The 15,942-nt window shown below is 44.0% G+C and overlaps 2 protein-coding genes across 2 annotated transcripts in view; one reads left to right on the forward strand and one right to left on the reverse strand.

The window, feature by feature from the left end:
* The first annotated feature begins 486 nt into the window (after positions 1 to 486).
* LOC134744811 (uncharacterized) lies at positions 487 to 2,356 on the forward strand. Its single transcript, XM_063678720.1, has 3 exons — positions 487 to 650; positions 1,210 to 1,364; positions 2,231 to 2,356. The coding sequence occupies exons 1-3, from the start codon at positions 605 to 607 to the stop codon at positions 2,285 to 2,287; spliced, it is 258 nt and encodes an 85-aa protein (XP_063534790.1). The 5' UTR covers positions 487 to 604; the 3' UTR covers positions 2,288 to 2,356.
* Positions 2,357 to 5,062: 2,706 nt separating this feature from the next.
* LOC134744974 (uncharacterized) overlaps positions 5,063 to 15,942 on the reverse strand; it is a 30,323-nt gene continuing 19,443 nt past the window's right edge. The window contains exons 22-23 of the mRNA XM_063678922.1: positions 6,209 to 9,399; positions 5,063 to 5,674 (exon numbers count right to left, since the gene is read on the reverse strand). Coding sequence (XP_063534992.1) covers positions 5,446 to 5,674; positions 6,209 to 9,399 — 3,420 coding nt within the window. The 3' untranslated portion in view covers positions 5,063 to 5,445. The remainder of the gene's footprint in view (positions 5,675 to 6,208; positions 9,400 to 15,942) is intronic.

Genomic DNA, 15,942 nt, shown 5'->3' on the forward strand with positions numbered 1-15,942 from the left:
TATAGGTACAGTCACCTGCAATAATTATGTTACACAACGAAGGCGAAGGGATCTATCTGACACGAAGGGATCGTGTCAGATATTTTTGCAACCTTCGTTGAGTAACATATTATTGCAGGTGACTGTACATAAATTACATAATACATAAGTACTTAGTAAATTTACTTACCTAGATAACTAGGGCAAGTGTCAACAAGAAGAGTTCGTTGCTATTTGATTTGTATCAGGTAGTTTTTGTCTAAGTACAGTTTTTATAAACAACAATTATTTGAACATGCTCAAAATATATAATAAAAAAAAACAATAAATAAATGATAATATGTATAAAATGATAAGTAAATGTATAAAATATAATACAAATCTTTATGTTTAAATAATTCATGAATTACATCAAGACCGGCAACACTAATTTTGACAGGCTGAATTAATAGGCATCCGTAGTCTACAGCAAGTATAGTATCGATTGGTTCATTAAAAAAAAAAGTGAATTTGATTTGGATTTGAACTATTTGAAGGTCCGAAGACGAAGGAATTAGGAAACGAAAGCAATATAAAACCTGCTTTCTTTCAGCGATAACTGCGAAGACATAATTAAATAAAAAAAATGTTCACTGCGCGTCAAATCGCGTCTAGGGTATTCCAACAATCGGGTGAGTATCATTTGTTTTGATTAAGTTCGATATCGGGATTTGCTCATAAGGCTTATAGTACCCTTTTGTTTTTCTTGGTTTCAACTTAAATGCTTTATTAATCGTCTTTTAAATACTTTCGGGTGTGTCTGAACAGATTGAAACCCTATAATTGTCTATCAGAAAAGTTACATAACTGCAGCTAACCTAACCTAACTTCTGTGGCCACTAAGCGAAATGCAACTAAGTCAACAGGAAAAAACGTAATATGTGAAACAATGCAGATTTTACTGCCTCGTTTATGGTTTTGACTGACTGAAGGTTCGATTGAACTTTATATCACATAATCTTTTATAAAATTTGTATGATTGAAGAATAGTACAATTACAATTGTGGTCTTTAAAGTCTAGTCACCAGTGCCATATAATAGGTAACATAAGGCACTATGTCTAGACACCAGAAACTCAGGAATCAATTGAATGTGATTGATTACCCCTGTGGGCTGTGAGAGGGATACACTATAGAAGAAAATGACTTAATCCAACATTGACGGTCATAACTTAATATTATGTTTGTGCAGTCCGTCGCTACCATGCGGGCGACTTCAAGGCGCCCACCATGGAGGAGCTGCCGGTGCCCCGTGGCTCGTGGCAGGCCAGCTACGACGCCAAGCAGCGCAAGTACAATGCCGTGCTCATCGCTGGCATCGCCTTCGCCACTGGAACCTTAGTACTGGTATATTGCTTCTACCACATAATACATAATAGTACTATCACAGATTATTCAATACTTTTTACGAACAGATACTTATCTCTCTTCTCAAATACCTACCGTTTTGATACCTACACAAAAATACAATCGAGCGACTCAATATAGATTGAGAATGTCTACTTACTTTTCCTTGTACAAATTAAGTTGGCCAAGACTAACCAATAATAAACAAATTTTGTAGGACATTCTTTCACAAATTGACTAAGCCCCACAGTAAACTCAAAAAGGCTTGTTATGTGAGAACTCAGATGACAATAATACCTCTTACTAGCATATCTGAGCATGAACTTTATCCTTCAAACTTTCATACCTTTCATCGCAAATATTATTTGGCAGCAGTACTAGACAGGTTAATACGTATTTCATTTGTTCTTTAGGTTTTGAACTGCTCTCTGAAATCAATATTCAATATATATGCTTTTATATTTCAATTTTCCAACTAGATTCCAGTTTTAACTAAGACCATCTGAACTGTGTACAGGACTACAGGTGTGTTTGCAATTTTCGCCTTATCACAAAGGAGACAGGTACACCTTATGTACAAGTGTAAACATAATATATCTTTGACGTTGACTGTCTATCTATCTAGCCCTTTTATTCTGAACTAGAGTATGTCCCGTAGCTCAGTGTGCCACTTGGCCAAGGCCTCCTCTAGCTCTTTCCATGGAGGTCTGTCGTGGACCACTCTTCTCCAGTTTGGGCCCGCTGTGAGTTTGAGTTCATCCTTTGACTGTTGACGTTGTTGTTGACTGTACACTATACATACTATAGGTATGTACGAGTAAGTAATTGAACTGGTAATTTCTAATTACGTTATTTTTATCTTGCAGGCTAAGGCTTCAGGTCTGGTGTACCTCAACTACTCGCCCCCGGCCTCCCTGGACTAAACAGTTCACATTAGCGTAATCAATACAAATGTTAATGTAAATCAACTAATAAATATTTAGTTAACCAAAGTAGTTTTATTTTCGCACTTCAAACTTACATATTTTAAGCATGTGTGCAGCTGACTGCAATTAGAGAAGATGGTATCTATTTGTATGCATTTTATATTATAAATAAAAATAAAATAAAAAGCCTTTTTATTCCATAATTACTAATAAAACATTTACAAGCTTAAAAAAATATATTTAACCTTACATACTATAGTGTTAGGACCCCTGTCGGGTATAGGCCTCCTCCAACCTCTTCCACCGTTCTCGGTCTTGTGCCTCCGAAAGCCAGTTGTGGGATATCTTTTCAATATCGTCTGCCTCTGCCCAGCGCGCGCGCGCGCGGGCGCCCTGCTCCGCGCTCGCCTCCTGGGCCGAGGCCGAGCCAAGTAGTGGTTCGCTTTGTCCATTTTATATCGGTCATCCTTGCGACGTGTCCGGCCCACTGCCATTTTTGTTTGAGTGAGTGCTCGAGAGCGTCAATCACTTTAGTTGTTGCTCTTATGTTTGTGTGGCGTATTTATCCATCAGTTTGATTTTTAATATTTTTCTCTCTATTGCCCTTTGACAAACTTTAATTTTCTGTTTTATGTTGCTTGTGTATTTCCATGTCTGACATCCGTAATTCAATGTGGGGAGAAGACAAGAATCGAGCACTTTTCGTTTCAGATAGAGTGGAAGAGTGCTCAAAAGAACATCTGCCATACTCCAAAACTTCTTCCATGTCTTGTTTATACGTCTCTCTACCTCTTCTTCGTTGTTTTCTGGCCTGAAGGATATTTGTTTCCCTAGGTAGATATATTCTTGTACATAATCTAATTTGATGTCATCTATAAATACGTCTCTTTCTATATTATTAGTCATTATTTTGGTTTTTTGTAAATTCATTTCTAGACCAACTTTTTTACTAGCTGTGTTTAGAGTGCTAATTAATTTTATATTACTTAGGTACTATTATTTGTGCCATTCTCAATCAAAAGGGTACCTACTTATTGTCGGTTGTCAAAAGTTATCGACAACCGTCAATGTGGTACCTTTTGGTTGAAAACTCACATTTGTTATTTGCGGTATACCTTTAAACCAAAGAGGATATAATAGGATAGAGCGGTACTGTCATAGTAAATTTTGTAACCACAGTAAATTCACTGCCATCTATCGATTCACACGATTAAAACTAAAAATAAAGATGTTGGATATATGGATGGTATAGAAAGGATGCCGATCTCATATGGCAGAGTTGTTGCAAAAGTGACCACTTTCAGCTTTAAATAATAGTTCCTAATCTCTCCGGTGGCGCTAGTTAGGCTCTGGGACATGAGTATAACATGAACCATATAAGGCAACAAATAACCCGACCAAATTACGTAGGTTGTTTTTGGTAGTATTTCGGTGTATGGTGGCGCCGCCTAATTACTGTTTTTTGATGGAACTTTTCATACATAGAGATTTGGCTCCTTTATATAGTCTCCATGGTTGGATACTTGGATAGTTATACTTCTTGTACCTACACAGTTGACAGTTTACACAATAAATATTTCTGATTCTGATGTATCAAAATACGATAAAATGTATTTTTATATGGATAAATGATTGTTCACGAGACTATCGCTCAAGTGCTATTATAACCGGTCAGCTTAAGACTGCATCGCAGGGACCGGACAACCCTTTCCGCGATAAAACCCTTTCAATGGGTGACACTTAAACACGGCTAACACATTGAAAGACTTTCCCTTTTGAACTGCAAGCCCATTCATACCCTTACCTTTGCCTAACCCTTACCGAAAAGCTAACCAAAAATAAGGCTAGCTCTTAATAAGGGTTACCCTTATCTTTAAGCCCTTTTTATAAAGGTTTCCCTTTGCGTGAAAGAGACAGGATTAGTATATATCTACGGTAGTGTATGAAAAGGAAAGAAAATACGTGCCTAGTCAAAGAACGCCGCTGTCGCCGCCGACGAACGCTCGGATTCGAAGTAATGTGTGCTTTATGACCAAGGTAGACGACTTAAATTAGCACGCTTATAATTATGCTAAAAGGGAAGCCCTTTATAAAGCTAACCCTTATAAGCAATATGCAAGGTGTTGGTGAGCGGATGATAAGGGTTTTGTAAGGGTATTTGGGCTACCGATTACTCAAATGTGGTAGCTTTATATAAGGGTTTTTAAAACCAAAATAAAGGGTTTCGTCTGGCAAAGGGTATGGTGAGTTAAGCCTTATGCAATACCCTTATAAAACCCCGATAAGGGATAGCGGGCCGGTCCCTGCTGCATCGTCCGCATTCGTCCAGTGGCGCGCTCTTTGGGGGAGTTGAGTTTTCTAATAAACAATAAATTTCTGTATATATCAGGGCTGTGCTGTATAATAAACTAGGTACAACTAATATTACTACCGGAACTCCTTTTCTAATAGGTGGAATTAAAAAGGAGTTCCGCTTGTAATATTAGTTGTAATTCATTATGCAACCCTTTTCCCAAACTTTTGGTCTTGGTCACAAAGTTTTATTTTGCAGATTTTTCGCTTCATCAACTGAACGGCAAATGGTGGCCACATTATTCCGTTCAGGTGATAAAGTCAAAAATCAGTAATACCCACGTACCCTAAGCCTACCGTACCGTATACATTACACACAGGCCGGTTAATTTGGAAAATTGTGAAATAACTTCAAGAGAATCTCAAAAAAGAAGAAAGGACCTAGGGAGTGTGACAAACAACAAAATTAGAAAAGAGTGTAATATATTGTATAATTCATTAATTGATAAAAACACTAATTATAAATAGATTTTCTTCTTACGGTTATTAGATTTACATTTATTGTAATGCAGGCAGAATACTCAAGGAATAACATTAGAAAGGGAAAACCCTTTATCCTCTTCAGTCATAAAATAACTGCAAGGTGTACATACAAATACAAGTGAAACTAACTTGTCACTGTATTGGACCATTCATGTATTACGTAAGCATTATAGAGGGCAGGGTGTTTTTGTCAATTTTTTTGCGAAATGGGGGGAAACAGAAAACTCCTGCCTACGTGAATTTGAAAAGACGTAGACATATTAACCCTTACGCCAACAGGGGCCATGGCTCAGAACAGCTCAGAGCAGTCCAAGCCAAACCTAGCGTTCAACACAAGCACTCGACCTTTGTTGTGTCGTCACAACAAAGGTCGAGTGCTTGTGTTGTGTCCAGCACCAGCACCAGCATGTCCAGCATCCAGCAACAGTGTTACTCGTATCGTATACTCGGTCAGTGCTCGCGCGCGATGTCGGAGAAGGCGTCGAGGATGTCCTGCGTGGTGAGCGGCAGCGCCAGCCCCGCGCCCGGGTAGCACGCCGCGATGCGCGCCTGACGAAATACGACGTCGACATTACTAATATTAGGTACTATACCCAGATACCCACGCTAAAACTCTCTTAGCCATATAGCCCAACATGAGCCCAACAAACAATTAGGCGACACTTAGCACTTTATTTGTACTAAAAGACGTAAAACGACGCTAAATTAACGGTTTTATAGGTCACAGTTGTAAAAAAGGGTTTACAAGAGATAGTTATCCCATAGAGAGTTATTGTAGCTATTTTGACGTTATAATACAGCCTAGGCAGTATCTTAATAAGCAGTAAGCACCTGCATTATGCACTTAAGGTTCTTAACTAACTCTTTTATAACCCTTTTAGTCGTAAAAAGGTACCCATTAACGGGTTAAGTTATTTAATGGTGCTAACTAGTGATTTTTAACACCGTATCTTATACCACCTTTCAATTAAATCGCCTCATAAAAAGTTTATTTCGTGCAATGTACAAGTACCTAATAATATTAATCGCCGCAGCTCGTGCTTGTTGAAGGCGGCGCGGTAGAGGGTGGAGTGGGAGACGCACCTGCAACGCGTGGTGCTGCTGCAGGAACTCCTCCTGCATGGCGCGCCACACGACCTGCAGCAGGCCGCCCTCCTCGCTGAGGTGCTTCTCCACGGTCCTGTACAGCCGGTGCAGGGAGCGGCGCACCTCGGGCGCGGGGTACATGGCGAGCAGGCGCCGCAGCTCGTGCTTGCTGAAGGCGGCGCGGTAGAGGGTGGAGTGGGAGACGCACCTGCAACGCGTGGTGCTGCTGCAGGAACTCCTCCTGCATGGCGCGCCACACGACCTGCAGCAGGCCGCCCTCCTCGCTGAGGTGCTTCTCCACGGTCCTGTACAGCCGGTGCAGGGAGCGGCGCACCTCGGGCGCGGGGTACATGGCGAGCAGGCGCCGCAGCTCGTGCTTGCTGAAGGCGGCGCGGTAGAGGGTGGAGTGGGAGACGCACCTGCAACGCGTGGTGCTGCTGCAGGAACTCCTCCTGCATGGCGCGCCACACGACCTGCAGCAGGCCGCCCTCCTCGCTGAGGTGCTTCTCCACGGTCCTGTACAGCCGGTGCAGGGAGCGGCGCACCTCGGGCGCGGGGTACATGGCGAGCAGGCGCCGCAGCTCGTGCTTGCTGAAGGCGGCGCGGTAGAGGGTGGAGTGGGAGACGCACCTGCAACGCGTGGTGCTGCTGCAGGAACTCCTCCTGCATGGCGCGCCACACGACCTGCAGCAGGCCGCCCTCCTCGCTGAGGTGCTTCTCCACGGTCCTGTACAGCCGGTGCAGGGAGCGGCGCACCTCGGGCGCGGGGTACATGGCGAGCAGGCGCCGCAGCTCGTGCTTGCTGAAGGCGGCGCGGTAGAGGGTGGAGTGGGAGACGCACCTGCAACGCGTGGTGCTGCTGCAGGAACTCCTCCTGCATGGCGCGCCACACGACCTGCAGCAGGCCGCCCTCCTCGCTGAGGTGCTTCTCCACGGTCCTGTACAGCCGGTGCAGGGAGCGGCGCACCTCGGGCGCGGGGTACATGGCGAGCAGGCGCCGCAGCTCGTGCTTGCTGAAGGCGGCGCGGTAGAGGGTGGAGTGGGAGACGCACCTGCAACGCGTGGTGCTGCTGCAGGAACTCCTCCTGCATGGCGCGCCACACGACCTGCAGCAGGCCGCCCTCCTCGCTGAGGTGCTTCTCCACGGTCCTGTACAGCCGGTGCAGGGAGCGGCGCACCTCGGGCGCGGGGTACATGGCGAGCAGGCGCCGCAGCTCGTGCTTGCTGAAGGCGGCGCGGTAGAGGGTGGAGTGGGAGACGCACCTGCAACGCGTGGTGCTGCTGCAGGAACTCCTCCTGCATGGCGCGCCACACGACCTGCAGCAGGCCGCCCTCCTCGCTGAGGTGCTTCTCCACGGTCCTGTACAGCCGGTGCAGGGAGCGGCGCACCTCGGGCGCGGGGTACATGGCGAGCAGGCGCCGCAGCTCGTGCTTGCTGAAGGCGGCGCGGTAGAGGGTGGAGTGGGAGACGCACCTGCAACGCGTGGTGCTGCTGCAGGAACTCCTCCTGCATGGCGCGCCACACGACCTGCAGCAGGCCGCCCTCCTCGCTGAGGTGCTTCTCCACGGTCCTGTACAGCCGGTGCAGGGAGCGGCGCACCTCGGGCGCGGGGTACATGGCGAGCAGGCGCCGCAGCTCGTGCTTGCTGAAGGCGGCGCGGTAGAGGGTGGAGTGGGAGACGCACCTGCAACGCGTGGTGCTGCTGCAGGAACTCCTCCTGCATGGCGCGCCACACGACCTGCAGCAGGCCGCCCTCCTCGCTGAGGTGCTTCTCCACGGTCCTGTACAGCCGGTGCAGGGAGCGGCGCACCTCGGGCGCGGGGTACATGGCGAGCAGGCGCCGCAGCTCGTGCTTGCTGAAGGCGGCGCGGTAGAGGGTGGAGTGGGAGACGCACCTGCAACGCGTGGTGCTGCTGCAGGAACTCCTCCTGCATGGCGCGCCACACGACCTGCAGCAGGCCGCCCTCCTCGCTGAGGTGCTTCTCCACGGTCCTGTACAGCCGGTGCAGGGAGCGGCGCACCTCGGGCGCGGGGTACATGGCGAGCAGGCGCCGCAGCTCGTGCTTGCTGAAGGCGGCGCGGTAGAGGGTGGAGTGGGAGACGCACCTGCAACGCGTGGTGCTGCTGCAGGAACTCCTCCTGCATGGCGCGCCACACGACCTGCAGCAGGCCGCCCTCCTCGCTGAGGTGCTTCTCCACGGTCCTGTACAGCCGGTGCAGGGAGCGGCGCACCTCGGGCGCGGGGTACATGGCGAGCAGGCGCCGCAGCTCGTGCTTGCTGAAGGCGGCGCGGTAGAGGGTGGAGTGGGAGACGCACCTGCAACGCGTGGTGCTGCTGCAGGAACTCCTCCTGCATGGCGCGCCACACGACCTGCAGCAGGCCGCCCTCCTCGCTGAGGTGCTTCTCCACGGTCCTGTACAGCCGGTGCAGGGAGCGGCGCACCTCGGGCGCGGGGTACATGGCGAGCAGGCGCCGCAGCTCGTGCTTGCTGAAGGCGGCGCGGTAGAGGGTGGAGTGGGAGACGCACCTGCAACGCGTGGTGCTGCTGCAGGAACTCCTCCTGCATGGCGCGCCACACGACCTGCAGCAGGCCGCCCTCCTCGCTGAGGTGCTTCTCCACGGTCCTGTACAGCCGGTGCAGGGAGCGGCGCACCTCGGGCGCGGGGTACATGGCGAGCAGGCGCCGCAGCTCGTGCTTGCTGAAGGCGGCGCGGTAGAGGGTGGAGTGGGAGACGCACCTGCAACGCGTGGTGCTGCTGCAGGAACTCCTCCTGCATGGCGCGCCACACGACCTGCAGCAGGCCGCCCTCCTCGCTGAGGTGCTTCTCCACGGTCCTGTACAGCCGGTGCAGGGAGCGGCGCACCTCGGGCGCGGGGTACATGGCGAGCAGGCGCCGCAGCTCGTGCTTGCTGAAGGCGGCGCGGTAGAGGGTGGAGTGGGAGACGCACCTGCAACGCGTGGTGCTGCTGCAGGAACTCCTCCTGCATGGCGCGCCACACGACCTGCAGCAGGCCGCCCTCCTCGCTGAGGTGCTTCTCCACGGTCCTGTACAGCCGGTGCAGGGAGCGGCGCACCTCGGGCGCGGGGTACATGGCGAGCAGGCGCCGCAGCTCGTGCTTGCTGAAGGCGGCGCGGTAACACACCTCCTCCTCGCGCGCGCCGCCCGCCACCGCCTCCGCCACGCCCTACGAAACATACTTTTCTCAAACATGATATGTAATAATGATATTACGTTCTTTACCTATATATTAGGCTGGGAAGTATCACGTTTCAGGCGCGGCTAGACGAGAGGTCTGTAATGAAATTTCATACAAAGTTGCAGGCCTAGGCCTGGAAGTGGCTTTTTTTTTAATTTCTATCTCACATATAATTGTGGCACAGCATCATGGCATTCAGCCATTTTATTTTTTTTGAACCTGACGGGCTCTATGGCACTATGGCCATTCGAGCGGTAGGACTGTGTGGGGGGATGGTAGCCTGGGGAAAATCCAGGACCCTTCCGCATCACTCGAGACGGTTTTGCTACGCTGGAAGCTGGAATACTCCTAGTAAAAAAAACGATATTTGATTGATATATATAGTTGGTCAAGCAAATCTTGTTAGTAAATAAGAACAAAAAAAACTATACTAATCCTTTTCTTTTGGGTGTTAGTACTAGTGTAAGACAAAGATAGTATGATTCTCTCTATGTTTGAAATAAGACAGTCCTTTGACAAACTATATACCTATATTAAACGTTTGAGAAAAGCACTATACATACATCGGCGTGAAAACGGGTTGTCGGCCTCATAACTATCCGGCCTCACTACGTTCGGCCGTATATTCTATTCGGCCGGCAACCCCTTCCTTCCCGGCCTCTGTAGTAATGTACTATTACAACCGTCACCGAAACAACGCAACGTTACTTGAACGTTAATAGTATAGTACAGATTGTCATGTCAGTACATTAATGTAAACAAAGGTGTGGCCGGTGACAAAAAGCTTTTCCAGCATTCAAGGTATTTAAACTGTCGATATTTTCCATATTTATTAGAAATCTTTTTTTATTTTACTACAGAAATAATGACTTTATTAAAAGAAAACTAAATTATAACACAAAACATTTTGGTATCGTAATGGACAATAAAAAGCTGCTTTTGTCAGGTACTTTATTTATTGCACTGGTATGTCTGGTATCACTACTGTAGTGTATACTAGATATAGTTATGTACGTATTAGCTCATAGGATATACATATACACGGTGTTTCATGACCCACTGAAAACCTAAAAACAGTTTGTTCAGAATCGATCGCGCTATGTTTTAATGGGGGTAATATTTTTATTATTTTTTAGGGTTCCGTACCTCAAAAGGAAAAAACGGAACCCTTATAGGATCACTCGTACGTCTGTCTGTCTGTCCGTCTGTCACAGCCTATTTTCTCCGAAACTACTGGACCAATTAAGTTGAAATTTGGTACACATATGTAAGTTTGTGACCCAAAGATAGATATGTAACGTAAACAAATTAATTTTAAACACGGGGGCCACTTTTGGGGGGTAAATGAGAAAATTAAAAAATAAAGTTTGTCAAACTATATCGTGATTCGTGTTACATATCAAATAAGAGCAAATTGCGAGAATCTCATATATATATATTTTTTATAATTATATATATATTTTTCAAGAAAATAGGCAAAAAATGACCATTCCCCCCCCCCCCCTTTATCTCCGAAACTACTGGGTCAAAAATTTTGAAAAAAATGCCAATTAAAATTATGCGTTTTTTTATACCATGTCGGTGGCAATCAAGCATACGGCCCGCCTGATGGTAAGCAGTTACCGTAGCCTATGGACGCCTGCATAGAGTATGTATGCGCAACTATCTAGTACCAAGTGAGTTTATGCTAACAGTATATTATGCGAAAAGTTATTATGCAGAATAGAATAATTACTAAAAAAAATATGCCAAAGATAGGGTAACCCTTAATGCGGTTCACAGAATACATCTACTTACCAAGTTTCAACAGTATAGTTCTTATAGTTTCGGAAAAAAGTGGCTGTGACATACGGACGGACAGACAGACAGACATGACGAATCCATAAAGGTTCAGTTTTTTGCCATTTGGCTAGGGAACCCTAAAATTTTTTGGGACTTTTTTATTATTATCAAGTTCAAGTTGGTCCCATATTAATCTGGTTCTGATCTGATGATGGGATCCCTGAGGAATTAAGGGAACTCCTCAATTTTTAAAGGCACATGTATGGTGATTTGGGTGTTTTCATAAGCAACTTGAGCATTTTCTCTCGAAAACGACCAATTTGATGAAATGGACCTGATGATGATGATTGTTTTGATGATAGTGATGATGATTTTTTTAATGTAGGATGTTCAGCGATTACTCCGACACCCGTGGTCCGACTTGAACAATTCTTATTTTGTTTGAAAGGAACTACATCCAAGGTGGTCCCACATTAATCTGGTGCTGTTCTGATGATGGGATCCATGAGGAATTGAAGGAACTCCTCAATTTTTGAAGGCACATGTATGGTGATTTGGGTGTTTTCTTAAGCAACTTGAGCATTTTCTCTCGAAAACCACCAATTTGATGAAGTGGAGCTGATGATGATGATTGTTTTGATGATAATGATTTCAGCGATTACTCCGGCACCCATGATCCGATTTAAGGAATTCTTTTTCTGTTTGAAAGAAGTTACATCCAAGGTGTTTTCGTAACATTTTTTGTTTTGATCTGATGATGGAATCCGTGAGGAATTGAGGGAACTCCTCAATTTTTAAAGGCATGTGTATGGTGATTTCGGTGTTTTCTAAAGTAACTCAAGCATTTCCTCCCAGAAACCACCAATTTGATGTAGTGCAACTGTAGCCTAACCACGAGTGTGACACTAAATATTCGCTAGCGTCTTCGTAACTTTGTACACTAATATTCCAGTACGAGCGAGATGCATAAACAGTAAGTTACGCACACGATAGCGAATATATCAATGTCAATCTCGTGGTAAGGCTACTGATGATGAAGACTACGGACGAAATGTGGAACTTCCCTCGTATGTGTATTATGATTTTTGATGTAGGTAGTGTTGGAAACAACCAAAGAGACTGAGAAGTGAGGGGTAGGTGTGAGAGGTGAAGGTAGCGGGTATTAGTATTTGGGGGGTTTGGGGGTTGAGGGGAGGTGAGTTGATGGGTCGGGGACAGAGGGGTTGGGAGTTAACACGGAGTAGGATGGAGATGGCAAGTGGGCGTTCCCGTCTATCCGACAGTTAGTAGCGACCGACTCACTTTATGCACAGACTATGCTCAGTTGTTGTGTAAACTTCATGCTCGAATGACATTCACGTCGTACGTACGCTCGTCTAACAAAAATTGATAATTAAATTTAAAATGCCGTATTGTGCAGTATTAAGCTGCAGAAATCACAGCGGTTTAAAAAATCTTTCACGTGGAGGTATTTCCTAGCACCGGTGGTTATTTATTTAAATATAATCCGATAAATACGAAAAATCTGTTTCTATTGCATTATTTACGAATGTTCGTTAAGTAAATCTATATTTTATCAGTTAGAACTTAGAGTTCACAATCCTTTGTCACTATTCTTTACGTTTATCTGGAATATTCGCTATCCTAAATGTCAAATAACTTCGCTACTCAGATGCTGCGCAATGTCGATATTTATATCGATAAAGTTAAAGTTACGATATTTCAAGTTTGATGTTTGGTAGTTCGGTAATAAATTATTATTTTAGACACGTTTCTAATTATTATTTGGGATAATCAATGTCTTAGTAAATATGGCAGCTCTGGTCATCAAGCACTAAGTTAAGTCGGGGTCATTTCATGGCAACCTTTCAAACCTTCGTATTCCTTTACATACGTTTTTGTTTTTTACACCCATCATATTTTCATCGTTAATATAATTAGACTAGGTACTTAATGCACTTATGCGTACAATGCATGCAATGTGCCATGAATAAACGTTTTATATTTTCTATTTCTTTATTATTAATTATTGTAGGTTACCACAAGATGCCGATATTAAAAATAAATGGGTCAATGCTACTGGGCAAGAAAATTAGTTTCCGCAAAAATATAGCACCATTTGCTAGGAGCATTTCTTAGAGAAAGATTTCTGGGGATAAAATTGCCATACATCTCATCTAGCGTCCACACGCCTAAAACTTAGTTACTAATTTAGTAATTATTAGTGACATTCGGGCTCACTTAATTAATAAAAAGTGTTCCGTACCACGCAAACTAGCGTGAAATATTGGAATTTTGCCGCCCCCCTTCCTGATTTGATAGGTCACAATCTTACAATCAAATCAAGTGGGATCGATGAGCCAGTTTCATGTATGCTTTCACACCATACAATTAATTTGACAATTTAATCAGGTTGTCCCGTCTAGATTGGCCTTAAATGCTGCTACAAGTAAATATATTGTTAAAGACGAATACTTACTATATGTAAGTAATTGCAGATTTGTGATCACAAAATAACAGCAATACCGAGTTAATAGACCTTTAAAGAACTATGATTTTATCTGTTTGACTTTAAGATATATTTAATGTTCACATTAACAACCTAGTTGGTCAATTAATAAGAAACAAATTTCTAGTTAGATATTTGTTGTACTGTACTACATATTATTTTTCATACAATCACGATTATCACTACCTATATTATAATCATAAATAAAGTATCATCTAAATGTGTTAAAACATACGGTAATGAAATATCAATACCTAACTGAACACACAAATATCGATAAAACACTCCGATTACACTGTCCCCTCCCTATATCGTCGAATGGAAAGAAGTTCCAACGGTTAGCTACTCGCAGGCGTGTAGAGGTCTCGAAAACACCAGTGTAACGTGACCGTGAGATCCGTAACAAACCATGCGTAATTAGACCTTACTTATACTGGTTTTTTAGCCCTTTTCTCGCCTGTAATAAGTAAGTGATTTTAAAATTATATAAAATAACGCCATCTGGTGTTGAGTAGTTGTATTAGGTGAACGTTGAGCGAGCTTTTGTGAGATGAATGAGATAATGAAAGAGTCGTATGTCATATAGCTTTGACATTATAATTTAAACCGTCACTCATGTAGCCTACAGTTGATATTCGTTCGAGAAATGTCCACCGGTAATAACTTTTTGGTATGGAAAGTTGCTACGAATCAGAGCAATTTTGTAAGTGTGTGACGTATTTTAACGTGGCTATGAATGTGTGAGTTTAGCGACACTGGTTTTCATACTAAATAGGAGTCATTTCACATCCACTAGTTTATTAATTCGTGGTTTATATAATGTGTTCCGGACGTTTGTATTTTACTGAAATAAATTTGTATTTTAGTTTTTATTTTATTTTGGGTAGTTCAATTTCATAACTTTAACGATAAACAGGAAATTCCACCTCACCCCGTAGTCCCTCGTAATTAGGGTGAGATGGGTTTTCATACAATGGTGATTTTGGAAGATTGTTGGATCGTTTTTTAATTATGAGTATTACTATTAGCTCCATTTTAAATTGGAATACATTATTTTTGTAGCAGTAGCCTTAAAAACCCATCTCACTCCCCTTTCATCCCTCCTCTCGCCATTCATAACCTATATAACTCTCCCCGCGAACCCCACTCACCCCATTTTACGGTACGGAAAGGTACGGTACGGTGTACGGTATATTAATACGGTCTGTGATTAGACCTCAAGGGCTCTTTCGCATGTCAATTAAATTAATTTGGTGCCAGTAATATTTATAGCTTGTTAAAACCGTAATTTTGACGGATAGATCATTTAAATATTTCAGTGACTTAGGTATGTAACGCAAATATGCGCCTACGATCGACCGTGACGTCTCAATGTTGAACCAAACAATTACATAATTGTTATAATGTTTAAATACTTTAAATACTTCTGCTGTTCGGACATGTCTGACCTCCGAAACACAAAATTTACGTTTGCGTTGCTATCATAATATTATGTACACAAAGCTTTTAATTACTAAAATTTTATCCAAAATAAATTTAAAGTCTTCCACATTCCATAATTGAAGTGTTGAAGTCACACGTGTCAAAGAATCCTTCCATTAAATATGATAGGTATAGACACTTAGCATTAAGAGACTTGACTGACAGACTGACCAACGTAAATCCCTAGTAGCTAAGGTTATTAGCATTAGCACCTATCTTCACCTTTAGACATACTTTTTTTTTTCCAATCTAGTTTTTTAATTCACTAACTGGTCGCCCAAGATACAGGCTATGCCTAGTTTGGGGACCCCTGTTCATACTGTTATAAATGTACCGCTGTATGCGCGCAACCTGGACCTCATGTATACTCCATCTGCAAATTCCCATCTTTGTGTGTGCAAAATAAATATATTTTTCATTTTCATTTTCATTAAATTGGCTTAATACAAAACTGATGTTAAATACCTACTTATTTATTTTACAGGATTCGTGTTTTACGTCATTATTGGTGCCACGTTTAATAGTAGATTGTGTTACAGTCGCCATCAGATATATCAGAGCGGCCAAGGTGCTCAAAAATATCTGAACACGCACTCTAACGCCTTGACAATAGAGGCGTGTTCAGATATTTGTGAGAGCCTCGGCCGCTCAGATATATCTGATGGCGACTGTACAAGGGAGCAAAATGACATATTTACGGCGAGGGCGTACATTAGCCTGAGCCTGAGCGTAGTGAGGGATTCAAGTGTGTTACGCCC

Source organism: Cydia strobilella, chromosome 10, assembly GCF_947568885.1.
Source record: "Cydia strobilella chromosome 10, ilCydStro3.1, whole genome shotgun sequence".
Taxonomy (NCBI): Eukaryota; Metazoa; Arthropoda; class Insecta; order Lepidoptera; family Tortricidae; genus Cydia; species Cydia strobilella.

What these genes read in the sequence shown, in the direction of transcription:
- LOC134744811 (XM_063678720.1), top strand. Translation starts at nt 605, where the DNA reads ATGTTCACTGCGCGTCAAATCGCGTCTAGGGTATTCCAACAATCGG. An exon ending in TAGGGTATTCCAACAATCGG is followed by an intron (nt 651 to 1,209) that starts GTGAGTATCATT and finishes ATGTTTGTGCAG; the next exon opens with TCCGTCGCTACCATGCGGGC. An exon ending in CCACTGGAACCTTAGTACTG is followed by an intron (nt 1,365 to 2,230) that starts GTATATTGCTTC and finishes TTTATCTTGCAG; the next exon opens with GCTAAGGCTTCAGGTCTGGT.